We start from the raw sequence: 19644 nt of genomic DNA on the forward strand, positions 1-19644 counted from the left end.
AACCATTACAGAGCAGGTAAGTGTTTATTATTTAAAAAAGACAAAAATAGAAAGGCCTTTAATATCACTTTAATGCAATCCCTGCATTAATAAAGTAAAAACATGTTCTAGTGGAAGTATCACCCCCCTCACCCCTTTATACTTACCCGAGTCCTCACTCAATCCTGTGTTGTACCCGTCTCCAGCAATGTGCCCGTCATGTTGTGCCCGTCTCCAGCGATGTGCCCATCATGTTGTGCCCGTCTCCAGCAATGTGCCGTCATGTTGTGCCCGTCTCCAGCGATGTGCCAGTCATGTTGTGCCCGTCTCCAGCGATGTGCCAGTCATGTTGTGCCCGTCTCCAGCGATGTGCCCGTCTCCAGCGATGTGCCCGTCATGTTGTGCCCGTCTCCAGCGATGTGCCCGTCATGTTGTGCCCGTCTCCAGCGATGTGCCATCATGTTGTGCCCGTCTCCAGCGATGTGCCATCATGTTGTGCCCGTCTCCAGCGATGTGCCAGTCATGTTGTGCCCGTCTCCAGCGATGTGCCCGTCTCCAGCGATGTGCCCGTCATGTTGTGCCCGTCTCCAGCGATGTGCCCGTCATGTTGTGCCCGTCTCCAGCGATGTGCCCATCATGTTGTGCCCGTCTCCAGCGATGTGCCCATCATGTTGTGCCCGTCTCCAGCGATGTGCCAGTCATGTTGTGCCCGTCTCCAGCGATGTACCCGTCATGTTGTGCCCGTTTCCAGCGGCGCTGGTCTCTTTTTCTCCCCTCAGGACAGAGGCAGCAGCGGAAGCCGTCTACTTTTGCTTCTGTCCAACAAATTCAGTGAGGGATGGGGCTGAGCCGCACTCTGTGTGTCTATAGACACGCACAGCCTGGCATGGGAGCAAGCCTGCAGGTGCACCCCATAGGAAGCAGCTTCATATGGCGGGGCACTGAGAAGAGGAGCCTAGAGTGCCAGCGAGGGACCACAGAAGAGGAGGTTCAGGGCCACCCTTCGCAAATGTATTCAGGTATAACATGCTGCGGTCTGTGCGACTTACCAGCGCTTGGTTGAGGTTAGTGACGGCCATATTCACAGCCTTTCGGCATTCTTCTTCCATCTTGGTCAGATGCTGCGCTCTCTCATCCAGCTCCACCCTCTTCTTATCATACAATTCATCTGGGAAGAGCACAGAGTCCAAGATCATTCATAAGCAAACCATCTGTTTTATCGACTGTTAGACAGGAACCAATTGGGGTGTTTTGCAGGCTGGCTGGTAAGTGTGCTGGGAAATCTTTTGTTTGGGACATGCGTTGCCTTTCTGTGGGCACCTTGCTGCAAATGCCAGTTATAGGTGGAGGTGGTCGCCACTTGTTTGTCCTATAGAGAATTTCTCCTTTTGGTGGCACAGACATCAGGAAAGGTAAGTACTCCGTCTCTACTTCGGCAGGTAGAGGGGTCCTCATATTTTTTCCCCATCCCACTGTCCACGCTGCTGTTCTCCTCTGTATTTCTGAAATACCGCTGCCTGACGTGGGCGCTCAACCTGCGGCCCTCCATCTGTTACGGAACTACAAGTCCCATGAGGCATTGCAAATCTGACAGTTACAAGCATGACTCCCACAGGCAGAGGCATGATGGGACTTGTAGTTCCGCAACAGCTGGAGGGCCACAGGTTGACTTGCCTGGTCCCCCCAATTAGCGCTGTGGTTCCTTTCACCAGTCCCTACATCAGGAACCATAGGGAGCGGGGGGGGGGGGGGGGGGCATACAAAGGAGACGGACGCACAGACAGTGGGACAGGGAAATATCATGAATCAAGCGCTTTGATTTTTATATCAAGGTGGCAGGGTCTCTTTAAAACTGAACTCCACATTGAATGTCGTCCTATTTAATAGTTTTTTGGGGCCAAGGTGTCCCAAGCTAAGGGCCAAGGAGTCCCAAGCTAAGGGCCAAGGAGTCCCAAGCCAAGGAGTCTCAAGCTAAGGGCCAAGGAGTCTCAAGCTAAGGGCCAAGGAGTCCCAAGCCAAGGAGTCTCGAGCTAAGGGCCAAGGAGTCTCAAGCTAAGGGCCAAGGAGTCTCGAGCTAAGGGCCAAGGAGTCTCGAGCTAAGGGCCAAGGAGTCTCGAGCTAAGGGCCAAGGAGTCTCGAGCTAAGGGCCAAGGAGTCTCGAGCTAAGGGCCAAGGAGTCTCGAGCTAAGGGCCAAGGAGTCTCGAGCTAAGGGCCAAGGAGTCTCGAGCTAAGGGCCAAGGAGTCTCGAGCTAAGGGCCAAGGAGTCTCGAGCTAAGGGCCAAGGAGTCTCGAGCTAAGGGCCAAGGAGTCTCGAGCTAAGGGCCAAGGAGTCTCGAGCTAAGGGCCAAGGAGTCTCGAGCTAAGGGCCAAGGAGTCTCGAGCTAAGGGCCAAGGAGTCTCGAGCTAAGGGCCAAGGAGTCTCGAGCTAAGGGCCAAGGAGTCTCGAGCTAAGGGCCAAGGAGTCTCGAGCTAAGGGCCAAGGAGTCTCGAGCTAAGGGCCAAGGAGTCTCAAGCTAAGGGCCAAGGAGTCTCAAGCTAAGGGCCAAGGAGTCTCAAGCGAAGGGCCAAGGAGTCTCAAGCGAAGGGCCAAGGAGACTCAAGCTAAGGCCATTCACGGTAAGTTTTGTAATCTATGAATGAATACAAAACTTCCTTTGATTGGTGGAGGTGGAAAGGTGAGCAAATTATATCACATTCTCCACCTCAGCCAATCAGAGGAGGCTTTGTATTCATTGATAGAATACAAAGCTGTCTGTGAATGGCTGAGCCGCACTCAGCCCAATTCTATTTTGCCCCGGGAGGGGGAAAGAAAGTTCTCCTCCTACTGTTGGGGAACACAGAGCTGTATACTGTATATAGCTGAGGTGGAACGGTGAGCAAATGCTACCCCATTCTTCACCTCAGCCAATCGGGAGACTTTGTATTCATTCATAGAGTACAAAGCTTTCTGTGAATGTCTGAGAGGGGAATACAGCGCCCCCAGCCCTGGGTTTGGGTATTACTCTTAAAGGGACATTATAGGTGTAGTTAGGTTTTAAGCCCAGGTTTACACTTGTGCAGTGCGGGACGCTGCACGTGATTCGCACAGGAATCGCACCACATCCCTATGAGCATCACATGCGATGCAAATTCAGCCATGCAATCCGATTCCCGTCCGATTTCACATCAATGTGAACCGGGGCTAAATGTTTCCATTCGATCGTTCCAACTGACCGGTGTAGCAGTAAGATCGGCATCCCAAGAAAATTGGCATCCCTTGTAGCAACTGAGCATGTGCCGATTTCAGTCCATTGAAATCGAGCGCAGAGCTGCTGCACTACAACACAGCTGAGTCAGATTAACTCTGCACGCGCCGAGAGCTATTGCCGAGGAACACTGCATCAGGATGACCGCGGGGGACACAAGCTTGTATAGGCTACCTACGGGGGGATCAGTCTGTATGTCCAGGGGGGGGGGGGGTCAGTCTGTATGTCACAATGGGGGGTCAATCTGTATGTCACAAGGGGGGGGTCAGTCTGTCGCAAGGGGGGTCAGTCTGTATGTCATGGGGGGGGGGGGCAGTCTGTATGTCACGGAGGGGGGGGGGTCAGTCTGTCTGTCACGGGGGGTCAGTTTGTATTTCACAGGGGGGGGCCACAGTCAGCATGTCACGACCAGACCACATGTCCCGGGGGGGGGGCAGACTGCATGTCACGGGGTGGTTCCCGGGGGGGGGGGGGGCAGACTGCATGTCACGGGGTGGTGGCTGGAGCCCAGGGGTCATAAGTTGAGAGGTGACAATCTATCAGAGGTGTCGCTCTCTTGTTGGGGAATGGGGGTATTTCAGTATTTTAAAGAGGAGATGCAGATTTTCATGGCCTGTAATATTATAAGAGGAGATGCAGATTTTCATGGCCTGTAATATTATAAGAGGGGGTACAGATTTTCATGGCCTGTAATATTATAAGAGAAGATGCAGATTTTCATGGCCTGTAATATTATAAGAGGGGATGCAGATTTTCAGATTTTCATGGCCTGTAATATTATAAGAGGGGGATGCAGATTTTCATGGCCTGTAATATTATAAGAGGAGATGCAGATTTTCATGGCCTGTAATATTATAAGAGGGGATGCAGATTTTCATGGCCTGTAATATATAAGAGGGGGATGCAGATTTTCATGGCCTGTAATATTATAAGAGGGGATGCAGATTTTCATGGCCTGTAATATTATAAGAGGGGGTACAGATTTTCATGGCCTGTAATATTATAAGAGGGGGATGCAGATTTTCATGGCCTGTAATATTATAAGAGGAGATGCAGATTTTCATGGCCTGTAATATTATAAGAGGGGATGCAGATTTTCATGGCCTGTAATATTATAAGAGGGGGATGCAGATTTTCATGGCCTGTAATATTATAAGAGGGGATGCAGATTTTCATGGCCTGTAATATTATAAGAGGGGGTACAGATTTTCATGGCCTGTAATATTATAAGAGGAGATGCAGATTTTCATGGCCTGTAATATTATAAGAGGAGATGCAGATTTTCATGGCCTGTAATATTATAAGAGGGGGATGCAGATTTTCATGGCCTGTAATATTATAAGAGGGAGATGCAGATTTTCATGGCCTGTAATATTATAAGAGGGGATGCAGATTTTCATGGCCTGTAATATTATAAGAGGGGGTACAGATTTTCATGCCCTGATATATTATAAGAGGCTGTAATATTAGGCTGTAATATTAGGGAGGATACACCATTTCACAGTCTGGATTATTAAAGCGGAGCTCCACCCTAAAGTGGAACTCACGTTGATTGGAACCCTCCCCCCTCCGGTGTCACATTTGACACCTTTCAGGGGGAGGGGGGTGCAGATACCTGTCTAAAGACACCTCCCACCCCCAGTTGTATTCTGGGAACACTCAGCTCCCAGCACACAGCGGGAGCCAATCGGCAGGCGCAGCGCGACTCGCTTATGCGCCGTAGGGAACCGGGCAGTGAAGCCGGAGCGCTTCACTTCCTGGTTCCCTCACCATGGATGGCGGTGATCGCTCCTCCTCTGCTGCGGATGGCGCTGGACTCCAGGACAGGTAAGTGTGCTGATATTATAAGTCAGCAGCTGCAGTATTTGTAGCTGCTGACTTTTATATATTTTTTTCAGCGCTCATCCGCTTTAATATTGTGGGAGGACACCATTTTAACCCATCAACTGCCATAGAGGTGGAAAAGCAAGCCGCTAGAAAGCAATTGTAACGGCTACCCACTGGTAGTGAGGGGTATCGGCCGTTGGAGACGTCCTTTTCCCTGGCAAGCTGCGATATGCAGGTACCGCCGGTATATCCCATCGAACGCCCTTCCAAGAAACGAGACGTGCTACGTTTGAAGGGTCAAGTAGACTGACTTTATTTGGCATATTTCACCTGCTTATATCTGGTTACAACTGTTACAAGAACAATGACAGTTTCCGCCCTCCCCTTTTCCCAGTAGGGGGCTTCAACACAGACCCCCTGAAACAATGACATCTCCTTGAATTAATCACTTGGCCAGTTTCTAGACTCTTCGGCACCTCACCCCACTTAACATTTCCTGGCCAGGCACATAGAATTCAATTAACCTTTAAAACAATTATCACTCACACATAATCCCCATCAGCATACACCTCACAGGGGGGCTGTTTACCTGCACACAAAAGAGGGTTCATTAGCATTCCAGCAATGAAAGAGACTTGTCCAGTTAACCCTTTGAGCTCAGAATACAATGTGGTACCTTCACTTGTGACAAGCCATGCAGTTCCTTGTAGTCCCCCTGCACGAAGATTATAACTGTCTCGGCAGCATGCCTGTGTCCGTTACACTACTCCCCCTTTGTGGAACACTCCGGCAGACCCGGATTGATCCTTTTCGGATCAACTTGGGGATGTCCGGTCTGCTGTTAGGGTAAAAGTTCCGTTTGCCTGGACAGTCCGTCGGCCTTCCCATTGGCTTACCATGTCGGTAGCTGATGGTGACGGTGAAGAATAGAATTCAATTCTGGAACAGTCACTTGCTTTGCTCTCTCAATGGCTCCCAAAACCTGTTGCTGATGCTCTTGGGACAGATACGGCACCACCTGGATGCAAATCCCATTTAATCTTTTGACAATTTCCGCCTGTTTGTGCATTTCAATGTTCAAGCCACGGGACATCTCATAATACGTGACATAGTGTCGTTGCATCTCTGATTTCTCACTGGCCAACTTGTCACATTCCCATTTTAGACTGTGATATTGTGCCGGATCTACAGTACATGTCGGGGAAGGTAGTCTTACCCGGTTCTCAGCAGCAAGCGGGTTGATTCCAGCAACGCGGGTGGTCACGGGACAAGCAGCAGCAGGTGTAGGTAAATAAGCCGAAGTCAGAGGGCCAATGTCGTTGCCCAGCACCACCTCGGCAGGTAGGTTGTCCATGATACCAACTGTGGTCTTTCCTGACCCGGCTCCCCAGTCTAAGTGCACCCGGGTGGTGGGTACGTGAAATACAGCACCCCCTGCGACCCGGACGGCAACTGTGCGAGTGGACACGTTCTCTGGCTTTACCAGATGTTTTTGAATCAGAGTGATAGTAGTCCCGGAATCTCTTAAGCCTTGTGCTACTTGTCCATTCACTCGTACCTCCTGACGGTGATGCTGACGGTTATCCGGAGAGGCCGCTTGTATTGGGTCTGCCTCATACCAAATTCCCAGACATTCCTCAGGGCCCCCCTCGGTCTCCAGGCAGTGGGCCGCAGAGGGACGTGATGGAGTGACCTCTGTGTTAGGTTCTGTGCGTCTCCAATTGTTATTTGTAGCTCTCAAAGGGCAATAACGAGCAATATGTCCCGTGTCGCTGCAGTGATGGCACGTCACCCTAGGCGAATCCCGGGGGTAGTTGCTAGGCCCCTGAGGACGTGGTGGGACTGGAGCCCGAAACTCTGGGCGTGGGGTGACGGTTGGAGTACGCGGTTCTACCTTATGAGCCAGCCGTGTAGTACCCTGGCTTACTTTCCTTGTTTCCGCGTACTCATCTGCTAGCCGAGCCGCCTCGTTTAAGTTAGCGGGCCGGCGATCTCGTACCCAGTCTTGTATGTCTGCGGCCAGGTCTTGGAAGAAATGTTCCATTAGGAACAGCTGCAATACTTCCTCCCCGGTGTTGGCCTTGCACCCTTGGACCCAAAGCGATGCCACCCTTTGTAACTGGTTGGCCCATTCCATGTGGGAGTCCACAGCCATCTTCTTGGACTCCCGGAAGCGCCGGCGGTAGGCTTCTGGCGTTACGGCATATCGGGTTAGCAGCGCCTTTTTAACTTGCTGGTATTGTAAAATATCCTCTGGAGTGAGAGCCCGAAAGGCTTCATTGGCTTTGCCCGACAATTTCCCCGACAAAATAGTGACCCATTGGTCTGGTGGGACCTGGTGTAGTGAGCACTGCCTCTCAAAGTCCGCCAAATATCCATCGATTTCCTCCTCACTTTCTACAAAAGCTTTGAATGCAGTGAACGGTATTTTCTTTCCTGTAGCAGCAGGTGGGGGGGGTAGGAACTGCAGGTGTAATGGGCTGTCTCGCTCTTACCAGTTCCAGTTCTTGTCCCCTCTTCGTTTGTATTTCTTCCCTTGCTTCCCGGAACAGCTGGTTGATTAGTTCCACGGACGTTTCTGGATACAAGGATAATCTCCGCTGTACAATCCCAGTAATTACATCTTCTTTGCTGACCGGTGCAAGGGGCTCCGTTCCTTCCATGGATCCATCCATTTCGTCCAGCTCCAGCAGGTCAGCTATCAGCTCCCTCCGTGGTCTGTTGCTGGCGCTCCTACCACGAATCTCCAATAGATCTTTCAGTGTGGATCTTTTCAGCCTGGCGTACTGCGACTCCATTCAGCACTTGCTCTTTGGATAAAAGGACCATCCCACTGCTACCAACCAATGTAACGGCTACCCACTGGTAGTGAGGGGTATCGGCCGTTGGAGACGTCCTTTTCCCTGGCAAGCTGCGATATGCAGGTACCGCCGGTATATCCCATCGAACGCCCTTCCAAGAAACGAGACGTGCTACGTTTGAAGGGTCAAGTAGACTGACTTTATTTGGCATATTTCACCTGCTTATATCTGGTTACAACTGTTACAAGAACAATGACAGTTTCCGCCCTCCCCTTTTCCCAGTAGGGGGCTTCAACACAGACCCCCTGAAACAATGACATCTCCTTGAATTAATCACTTGGCCAGTTTCTAGACTCTTCGGCACCTCACCCCACTTAACATTTCCTGGCCAGGCACATAGAATTCAATTAACCTTTAAAACAATTATCACTCACACATAATCCCCATCAGCATACACCTCACAGGGGGGCTGTTTACCTGCACACAAAAGAGGGTTCATTAGCATTCCAGCAATGAAAGAGACTTGTCCAGTTAACCCTTTGAGCTCAGAATACAATGTGGTACCTTCACTTGTGACAAGCCATGCAGTTCCTTGTAGTCCCCCTGCACGAAGATTATAACTGTCTCGGCAGCATGCCTGTGTCCGTTACAGCAATTATCATTGTCTTTATTTTGGGGGTGACATGTATTAGTGGCGGGGGGGTTCAGTCTGGTCTTTCAGTTGGGGGGGGGGGTCAATCTGAGGTGTCAGTATTTTGTTTTGTGGGTTTTCAGTCATGGGGGGGTCTATCCGTCTGTGTAGCCAGCGGTGGGGGTTCCTAATTATTTTTTGGTTTGGAGTAAGTAGGCTTCCTCATTCCTTAGAGTGCTTATAATATTTAAATAAAAAAAAAAAATTTAAACTCTGTGTGTACCTTTCCTTAAAGATGTAGGGATACCCCTCATTTACCACCCCAGGCTTTCCCTGCAGACCCCCCCCCCCCCCCCCCCAATTTCCCCCCTCTCCAACCCTTTTTGCCTTTATCTTTCTTCGCCCTTTTTCTTTACCTCCTGATCTTCTGATCCAAGCCTATTCATTAAACCTTTGGGTGCAAGTGCCGCTGTAGGCGATGGCTATTTGGCGCGCTCATTACCGCTTTCTTATAAGTGATATGTCAAATGTATTTCTGATGTACTGTTTATTCTGCCAATAAAAACATTTTCACCTCTAAAAACTCTGTGTGTTGTTTGTTTATCTGTGTGTTAGTGATCATGTCATTTTCATTGTTGTGTACAGTAAGTACTACATGGACCCTTATTCAGCGTACAATATAGAATATTGCCTCAATTAGTTACGTCTAGGGATAGAGGTGGCTACCATCATCCTTTGTATTAGGATATTGGAAAGGGGGTGTGCCAGGGGCTGCTTCAAATTTGCCCCGCGCTACTGTGAAAGTTGAGGACGATCTCGGTACCCAAGGATTAGGCCAAAGTAAGTATAAAATTTAAATTTATTAAGAAGGTAAACATAATTAAAAACATTTTGTACAGCAGAACATAAACAGTTGTTGCAAAATTGATATAAATGGTTCACAAAGAACAGGTAAACCTCACAAGTATTGTGAGGAATGGAGATGTATGTCCTGACGTATTCCTCTGCATGTTTTGTGGCTTTGGCCGCTTCTTCAGGATAAATAATGTTAGAGATTTATATAGGCATGCATGGCTTACAAATGAAAGCCCAATGGAACATCAAAAAACACAAAAGAGAGGCACCCAATACAGGTAAATCCCCCCACAGCAGACACGGGAGGCACTTCATGGTGCAGTAAATAAAATAAAAAATGCAATTTTCTAGCAGTGGGTATAACTGGTGGTCTATGGACAAGAACATATGTCAATAAACAACAAAAGGAGGAAACGGGGCGGAAGGCAAAAAAGGAAAGGGGGGGGGAAGAGGGAGGGAAGGTAAAAAAGGGGGAAATAAATTAAGTAAAAGGGGGGGAAGGGGTGGACGGTGGGGAGGAAGGGAAGGAGAGAAGAGATGAACAAAAAAGGATAAGTGGGGATGAATAAAAGAGAAGAAAAAAAGAATCACTAGGTAAATATATAAATACACATATAGAAAAAAGACATACCGTATATACTCGAGTATAAGCTGAGTTTTTCAGCACATTTTTTTATGCTGAAAATTCCCCCCTCGGCTTATACTCGAGTCTGTGTCCATCTTCAACTTTTGCCATAGGTCCCCTGGACACCAATCTTGGCACACATGTAGCCCCACTCTTCATCTACAAGTGTGCAAAGTTTGTTGTACGGAGGACCTACGGATGGGGAGCACCGATTTTTCAAACCCGGGCACCCCTTCCATAGACTCCCATGTTAAACGTCAGTCTAGTCACACATCGCCGGAGATCAGGTAGGGAGATTGGGCACAGTGAGGCATGCACATGGACACCCTAGGCTTATACTCGAGTCAATGCGTTTTCCCAGTTTTTTTTTTTTTTTTTGTGGTAGAATCGGGTGCCTCGGCTTATACTCCAGTATATATGGTACATCACATGGTTCACATTAGTACGAATTGGATGAGGTTTCTCTGCATCCAATTCGCATGTCAGGAGATCGTGACCGGATCTCTATGTGCGTCTTTTGTCCTGTTTCAGCCCAAAATTCAGACCTGAAACGGTGAACAGGACTCACTGGACCCCCTGCTGTGAGCCGCTCCAGTGTGCAGTGTGAACCCAGCCTCAGGCTGGGTTCACACTACTACACTACTTTCATCCTACTTTGCTCTGCTCCATTGGTCCTACATTTATCCTACATTGATCCTACATCCATCCTACTTTCATGAACAGGATACTACTTTGGTCCGACTTCAATGATATTCAATGGGCCTGAAGTAGGATCAATGTAGGACCAAAAGTAGTACAGGGAGCATTTTCAAAGTCGGACCGACTTGTGTAGGACCAGTTAAGACAGCTCTGATAGGGAAACATTGATTTTCACACGTCATGCTACATGAGGCTCCCAATGTAGGACCGTTTGTAGGACAAGTGTGAACCCAGCCTAAGGCTACGTTTACACTGAGGAGCTTTGCAGGCGATATAGCGCTAAAAATAGCCTAGAAAGAGTGTCTTCTTCCTTTGGGCTTTCACACTGGAGTGGTGCGCTGGCAGGACAGAAAAAAAAGTCCTGCTAGCTGCATCTTTGAGGCACTGTAGGAGCGGTGAATACACCTCTCCTAAAGTGCTCCTGCCCATTGAAATCAATGGGCAGCGCCGCTGAAAAGGCACTTTTCGGCCGCTAGTGGCGGTTAAAAGCCACAAAAATTACGGTAAAGCGCTGCTATAAATATCGGCGCTTTACCGCCGACGCCCATAGCGCCCCAGTGTAAAAGTAGCACAGTGCTGGATAGCAAACAATACTATGGTCATAAAGGGGGTAAAAGCTTCCGGAGGTCAAAAACGAACAACAAACTGAAAGACAAAAGTTAAGGAAAAAGGCAACAAGGCAAGCGTATGAGCAAAAATAGGCACCGACCATTTTATTGATGTTGAAACATATGATTTATAAACTTTTCAAAACAGGGAATTTTATTAAAAAAAAAAACAGGGCATGAAAAATAAAAGTAAATAAATAACCGACACCAAATCTCAGACAGCAAGACTCAACCTATACAACAATAGTCCATTTAAGCATTTAAAGTGGAGTTCAACCGAAAAATGGAACTTCCACTTTGAAGAAAGGTGACCCCCTGACCATGAAAATCTGCATCCCCTCTTATAATATTACGGGCCATGAAAATCTGCATCCCCCTCTTATAATATTACAGGCCATGAAAATCTGCATCCCCTCTTATAATATTACAGGCCATGAAAATCTGCATCTCCCTCTTATAATATTACAGGCCATGAAAATCTGCATCCCCTCTTATAATATTACAGGCCATGAAAATCTGCATCTCCCTCTTCTAATATTACAGGCCATGAAAATCTGCATCCCCTCTTATAATATTACAGGCCATGAAAATCTGCATCCCCCTCTTATAATATTACAGGCCATGAAAATCTGCATCCCCCTCTTATAATATTACAGGCCATGAAAATCTGCATCTCCTCTTATAATATTACAGGCCATGAAAATCTGCATCCCCTCTTATAATATTACAGGCCATGAAAATCTGCATCCCCTCTTATAATATTACAGGCCATGAAAATCTGCATCCCCCTCTTATAATATTACAGGCCATGAAAATCTGCATCTCCTCTTATAATATTACAGGCCATGAAAATCTGCATCCCCTCTTATAATATTACGGGCCATGAAAATCTGCATCCCCCTCTTATAATATTACAGGCCATGAAAATCTGCATCCCCTCTTATAATATTACAGGCCATGAAAATCTGCATCCCCTCTTATAATATTACAGGCCATGAAAATCTGCATCTCCTCTTATAATATTACAGGCCATGAAAATCTGCATCCCCTCTTATAATATTACAGGCCATGAAAATCTGCATCTCCCTCTTCTAATATTACAGGCCATGAAAATCTGCATCTCCTCTTCTAATATTACAGGCCATGAAAATCTGTACCCCCTCTTATAATATTACAGGCCATGAAAATCTGCATCTCCTCTTATAATATTACAGGCCATGAAAATCTGCATCCCCCTCTTATAATATTACAGGCCATGAAAATCTGCATCTTCTCTTATAATATTACAGGCCATGAAAATCTGCATCTCCTCTTATAATATTACAGGCCATGAAAATCTGCATCTCCTCTTTAAAATACTGAAATACCCCCATTCCCCAACAAGAGAGCGACACCTCTGATAGATTGTCACCTCTCAACTTATGACCCCTGGGCTCCAGCCACCACCCCGTGACATGCAGTCTGCCCCCCCCACCCCCCCCGGGACATGTGGTCTGGTCGTGACATGCTGACTGTGGCCCCCCCTGTGAAATACAAACTGACCCCCCGTGACAGACTGACCCCCCCCCCCCCTCCGTGACATACAGACTGCCCCCCCCCCATGACATACAGACTGATCCCCCTTGCGACAGACTGACCCCCCCTTGTGACATACAGATTGACCCCCCATGCGACATACAGACTGACCCCCCCTTGTGACATACAGACTGACCCCCCCCCCCCCCCTGGACATACAGACTGATCCCCCCCGTAGGTAGCCTATACAAGCTTGTGTCCCCCGTGGTCATCCTGATGCAGTGTTCCTCGGCAATAGCTCTCGGCGCGTGCAGAGTTAATCTGACTCAGCTGTGTTGTAGTGCAGCAGCTCTGCGCTCGATTTCAATGGACTGAAATCGGCACATGCTCAGTTGCTACAAGGGATGCCAATTTTCTTGGGATGCCGATCTTACTGCTACACCGGCGTATTTTTTCTGCGCCTCGCTCCTCTTCCTCTCTTCTTTCTGGTCTGACAGCCACTTCCTAGAAAGCTCCGCCTGCAGCTTCTTTCTCTCCTTCTCGCTCAGGTCTTCTCCGGCAAGCTTCTGTAAGCTGGCGGGCCCACAGCGGGGATCGTGGTCGCCGACGCGGGCGGGCCGCTCCTTCTTCAGTGCGTCCGGGTCGTACAGGTCATATTCCCTCCTGGTCCCGGGCTGCTGGTGCTGCTCTCTGAATTGCAGCACGGCTTTATCCAGATCCCGGGCGACCTGACCCTCCCTTTCTTCCAGCATCATGGCGATCTTATCGCACCGCTGTCTGTCCGCGTCTGCAATACAAGGTGTATATATATCCGTTTATACAAATGTCAGAACCAATAGATCGGAGGCGGTGCTAGGACAAAGCCCGGGCCCCCCCCCACAAGATGTATGAGCATTGTGTGTCAGCAAAAATCTCCTTCCTCCAAAAAAAATTGATTGAGCGCTAATCTGCATGCTCCTCCCCTAAGCATAAAATCCCTCCTCCTCCCAGTATAAATCTGCCCCCCTGCATACAATTCCCCCTCCTCCCAGTATAAATCTGCCCCCCTGCATAAAATTCCCCCTCCTCGCAGTATAAATCTGCCCCCTGCTGAAATCCCCCCTCCTCCCAGTATAAATCTGCCCCCTGCATAAAATTCCCCCTCCTCCCAGTATAAATCTGCCCCCTGCATAAAATTCCCCCTCCTCCCAGTATAAATCTGCCCCCTGCTGAAATCCCCCCTCCTCCCAGTATAAATCTGCCCCCTGCATAAAATTCCCCCTCCTCCCAGTATAAATCTGCCCCCTGCATAAAATTCCCCCTCCTCCCAGTATAAATCTGCCCCCTGCATAAAATTCCCACTCCTCCCAGTATAAATCAGTCCCCTGCATAAAATTCCCCCTCCTCCCAGTATAAATCTGCCCCCTGCATACAATTCCCCCTCCTCCCAGTATAAATCTGCCCCCTGCTGAAATCCCCCCTCCTCCCAGTATAAATCTGCCCCTGCTGAAATCCCCATCCTCCCAGTATAAATCTGCCCTCTGCATAAAATTCCCCCTCCTCCCAGTATAAATCTGCCCCCTGCTGAAATCCCCCCTCCTCCCAGTATAAATCTGCCCCCTGCATAAAATTCCCCATCCTCCCAGTATAAATCTGCCCCCTGCTGAAATCCCCCCTCCTCCCAGTATAAATCTGCCCCCTGCATAAAATTCCCCATCCTCCCAGTATAAATCTGCCCCTGCTGAAATCCCCATCCTCCCAGTATAAATCTGCCCCCTGCATAAAATCCCCCCTCCTCCCAGTATAAATCTGCCCCCGGCTGAAATCCCCCCTCCTCCCAGTATAAATCTGCCCCTGCATAAAATTCCCCATCCTCCCAGTATAAATCTGCCCCCTGCTGAAATCCCCTCCCCAGCACAAATCTTTGCTGCCCCCCCCGGAGTGGGAGAGGAGGCCATAAAGCAGAATTTTCCTTTTGGGTGGAGCTCCACTTTAAGTGAGGAGGGGGGACGACTCTGATGAGGACTGTGATGTAAAGGGGGAGACTGATGAGGACTGTGATGTAAGGGGGGAGACTGATGAGGACTGTGATGTAAGGGGGGAGACTGATGAGGACTGTGATGTCATTCACACCAATGCGTTTTTCGTGCTTTTTTTTTGTAGAACTGCAGGACATTTATTTTTAACATGGATTCCTATGGAACTCGTTCCCTTCAATGCGTTTTTGGAAAGTTTTTTTTTCAAATGCAAAACGCTGCTTCTGTTTTTTATATATTTTAATATACATCAATGGAGAAGCTGCAGAAAAGCATGTATTGTGATTTTTTACCGTGGTTTTGCCGTGATTTGTGGTTTTTAATCTGCCAACAAATTTGCCATTAAAAAAAATGCCAAACGCAAATCGTGACAAAATCGCAGTAAAAAACCTGCAAAAAGCACAGAGGGCAGAAACACTCAAAAGCAAACTGCATAGATGTGAATGGAACTTAAGAGGGGACTCTAATGTAAGGGGAGATTGATTTGGAACCTGGTGTAAGGGGGGATTCTGATGAAGACTCTATGTTAAGGGGAGGGGTCTCTGATGTAAGGGGGGCTCTGATTGGGACATTGATGCAAGAGGGGATTCTGATGGAAGGGGGTACCCTGATAAATGGGGTAATCTAGTGGGGATTCTAATGCACTGTAGAGGCCCTGATGTAAGGTGGGACTCTGATGGAGACCCTGATGTAAGGGGGGACTCTGATGGGGACACTGATGTAAGGGGGGACTCTGATGGGGACACTGATGTAAGGGGGGACTCTGATGGGGACACTGATGTAAGGGGGGGACTCTGATGGGGACACTGATGTAAGGGGGGGGGACTCTGATGGGGACACTGATGTAAGGGGGGGACTCTGATGGGGACACTGATGTAAGGGGGGGGACTCTGATGGGGACACTGATGCAAGGGAGGGACTATGATGTGTGATTGGGACATTGATGCAAGAGGGGACTCTGATAGAAGGGGGTACCCTGATAAATGGGGTAATCTAGTTGGGATTCTAATGCACTGTAGGGGACACTGATGTAAGGGGGGGGGCTCTGATGGGGACACTGATGTAAGGGGGGCTCTGATGGGGACACTGATGTAAGGGGGGGCTCTGATGGGGACACCGATGTAAGGGGGGCTCTGATGGGGACACCGATGTAAGGGGGAACTCTGATGGGGACACCGATGTAAGGGGGAACTCTGATGGGGACACTGATGTAAGGGGAGAACTCTGATGGGGACACTGATGTAAGGGGGGGGAACTCTGAAGGGGACACTGATGTAAGGGGGGCTCTGAAGGGGACACTGATGTAAGGGGGAACTCTGATGGGGACACTAATGTAAGGGAGAACTCTGATAGGGACACTGATGTAAGGGAGAACTCTGATAGGGACACTGATGTAAGGGAGAACTCTGATAGGGACACTGATGTAAGGGAGAACTCTGATAGGGACACTGATGTAAGGGAGAACTCTGATAGGGACACTGATGTAAGGGAGAACTCTGATAGGGACACTGATGTAAGGGGGGAACTCTGATGTAAGGGGGGGGACTCTGATGGGGACACTGATGTAAGGGGGGGGGGGACTCTGATGGGGACACTGATGTAAGGGGGGGAACGCTGATGGGGACACTGATGTAAGGGGGGGAACTCTGATGGGGACACTGATGTAAGGGGGGCTCTGATGGGGACCCTGATGTAAGGGGGGCTCTGATGGGGACCCTGATGTAAGGGGGGCTCTGATGGGGACACTGATGTAAGGGGGGCTCTGATGGGGACCCTGATGTAAGGGGGGCTCTGATGGGGACCCTGATGTCAGGGGGGCTCTGATGGGGACACTGATGTAAGGGGGGCTCTGATGGGGACACTGATGTAAGGGGGGCATTGATGGGGACCCTGATGCAAGGGTGGACTCTGAAGGGGACCCTAATGTAAGGGGGGAGAATGGAGGTGACGTCAACCTGACCAACATTCTCTGAAAAGTGATTCACAGCGGATTGCTTTTCAGATGGGGGAACAGGTAAGAGCCATCCTGTGATAACTTGCACCTCCTCCAATATGGCCGCCGCCGCCTTGAAAGCCGCACAATGCTACATTCATGGATGAGAACGTGGGGTGGGGACAGAAGAGCAGCAGCAGAGCGTCTCCTATCAGAGGCCGGTTTATAAAACATTTGTTGGTCGAGCGTCAGAAACATTTCCTGCAAGCCGGATGACGTTTCCCCGTAATTTTTCTAATGGGGTAATTCCTACATTGTCAGCGCCATCTAGTGGGCAAAGTCGGTATAGTGTTTAGGAAATACTGAATATACGGCATTTGCCCACTAGATGGCGCTGACTATCTAGGAATTCATCTATTGGAGAAATTACGGGAACATTTAAAGCAACTTTCACAAATGTTTCTGACGTTCGTCCAACGAATGTTTATATATAGACCCCCCTCAGTGTTAGAGGAATATACTTGTAGAGCTGCTGATTGGCCCGCTGAGCGTATGAATGTGGAAGGCTCACCGAATGCCCGGTCCCGGGCTCTCTCCAGTCCCTCCATCGCCTTCCGTTCTTCCGTCTGTCTCTCCAGCGTGGGAACATCCACCTACACAGGGCACAGCGGGTATAAAAAGGATCAGATAGAAGGGGGAGGGGCCATAATTCAGGAGGAGGAGGAGCCAGCCTACCCCAATCGTCCGGACTTTTGCGTTGAAGATCCGGCTTTGCCTTTGCTGTTCCATATTTCTTCTCCTTTCTATGGCTGCTGTTTCTTTAGGATCTGCGGGCAGGTCCAGCTTATACATGGCTGCAGGAAGAGAGGCGGAGCCCTGAGCAGGATATTTCTAGAAACGTCCAATCAACAAATCAAATGACGTAGATAATCTCTTCACTTCCTGTTTCCTGAGAAACAGGATGTGAGATGGAATCTACCAAAGTAGGGGGGAGGGGGTTCGCCTCTTAGACAGGTGACCCCCGCAAAACTGTCCTCAACCTCTTCCATTGATTTTATTGCTGCCTGTGCCCCCCCCCCCCCCCATGACTTATCACTCAGAGTGAAAGAAATGATGGGTTGTCACTGGAACAGGAAGAGAGAGGAAATCTTCCAATGGGGACAACCAGGGATTCCCTCCCACTTCCTCTTTTATGCTAGAGAGCAGGAAGTGAGGGGAAATCTTCAAATGGGGACACCGATTCTGGCTTTGGAGGGATTTCCCATCACTTCCTGTTTTGGCTATGGAACAGGAAGTGAAGGGAATTATTCAAATGGGGACCCTAATTCTGGCTTTGGAGGGATTTCCTATCACTTCCTGTTATGGCTTTAGAGCAGGAAGTGAAGGAAAATATTTCAATGGGGAAACTGGTTCTGGGATTCTCTCACTTTGGAGGGATTTCCTATCACTTCCTGTTTTATTGATGGGACAGGAAGTGAAGGGAAATCTTCAAATGGGGACCCCAATTCTTGCATATCCTCACTTTGGAGGGATTTCCTCTCACTTCCTGTTTTAGTCAAGGGACAGGAAGGGAAATCTCTCCAATGTGATACAGATAGATTGGGGGCAGGGGGGGGCAGACAGGGGTTCCAACACTCCCTTACACTATCCAAAATGAACTAGTTGACAGTTGTCCCTGAAACAGGTGTCCCCATTGGAAGATTTACCTTCATCTCTTGAGGGATTTGAATCCTTTTCAGGTTTTTGAAAGAAGGAAAATTCCATTTTTTTTGGGTTGTCACCGAAACAGGAATACAAGAGAAGTCTTCCAATGGGGAAATTAGCTCTGGATTGTCTCATTTTCCTCACTTCCTGTTTTTGGCTATGGGACAGGAAGTAAAGGGAAATCTACCAATGGGGACACTGGCTCAGAGGTTCCCTCGCTTTGGAGGGATATTCTCTCACTTCCTGTTGTGACAATGGGACAGGAAGTGAAGGAAAACCCTCCAATGGGGAGACAGATGTCAAAAAAGAAACATTTCCCTATAGTTCTACTTTCTGGTGACAACCACTTTGGAGGAATTTCCCCCGCACTTCCTGTCGTGACTGTAGAACTGGAAATTTTCCCAATGGGGACACAGATGGCAAAAAAAAAAAAAAAAAATTGCCTATAGTTCTACTTTCTAGTAACAACCGATTTTGGAGGGATCTCCTCTCACTTCCTGTATTGGCTATGGGACAGGAAGTGATGGGAAATCTCACCCAATGGAGACACAGATGGCAAAAAAAAAACTTTTGCCTATAATTTTACTTTCTGGTGACAACCGCTTTAGAGAAATTTCCTTCCTGTTGTGACAGGAAGTGAAGGGAAATCTTCCAATGGGGACACTGGTTCTGGGATTCCTTCCCTTTGCAGAATTTTCCTCTCACTTCCTGTTGTGTCTATGGGACACGAAGTGATGGGAAATCTCCCCCAATGGGGACACAGATGGCAAAAAATAAACATTTCCCAATAGTTCTACTTTCTGATGACAACCGCTCTGGTGGAATTTCCCCCTCACTTCCTGTCGTGACTGTGGGACTGGAAATTAAGGGAAATCTCCCCAATGGGGACACAGATGACAAAAAAAAAAATAGGATTTTTGTACTCACCGTAAAATCCATTTCTCCGAGTTCATGGACGGACACAGCAGCATGGACCTTAGGGTTATTATCCTTCCTTTCAGGAGAGACTAGGCAGAAAACAGCAACACTTCTCTCAGCACAGCACCTCCCAGGGGGCGGGTCCCCCGGGTACATCCCCCATCCTCCGCTCTGCAGCCTCAGTTCGTAAACAATCAGTACAAACCAAGGAGGGGTGGGTGCTGTGTCCGTCTATGAACTCAGAGAAATGGATTTTACGGTGAGTACAAAAATCCTATTTTCTCTTCC

General features: G+C 48.7%; 1 protein-coding gene across 2 annotated transcripts in view; it reads right to left on the reverse strand.

Annotated features, from left to right (window-relative positions):
* LOC120913025 (RIB43A-like with coiled-coils protein 2) overlaps positions 1 to 19409 on the reverse strand; it is a 35778-nt gene extending 16369 nt beyond the window's left edge. Inside the window, exons 1-5 of one of the 2 annotated variants that reach the window (XM_040322685.1) lie at positions 19366 to 19409; positions 17470 to 17588; positions 17306 to 17387; positions 13229 to 13573; positions 1029 to 1147 (exon numbers count right to left, since the gene is read on the reverse strand). In XM_040322685.1, the coding sequence (XP_040178619.1) occupies positions 1029 to 1147; positions 13229 to 13573; positions 17306 to 17387; positions 17470 to 17586 (663 nt within the window). In that variant the 5' untranslated portion in view covers positions 17587 to 17588; positions 19366 to 19409. Of the gene's footprint in view, positions 1 to 1028; positions 1148 to 13228; positions 13574 to 17305; positions 17388 to 17469; positions 17693 to 19365 lie in introns of those variants that run through there. The other variant, XM_040322684.1, reaches the window with a different exon arrangement.
* Positions 19410 to 19644: the final 235 nt, after the last annotated feature.

This window comes from Rana temporaria, chromosome 9, assembly GCF_905171775.1.
Source record: "Rana temporaria chromosome 9, aRanTem1.1, whole genome shotgun sequence".
In the NCBI taxonomy this organism is placed as follows: domain Eukaryota; kingdom Metazoa; phylum Chordata; class Amphibia; order Anura; family Ranidae; genus Rana; species Rana temporaria.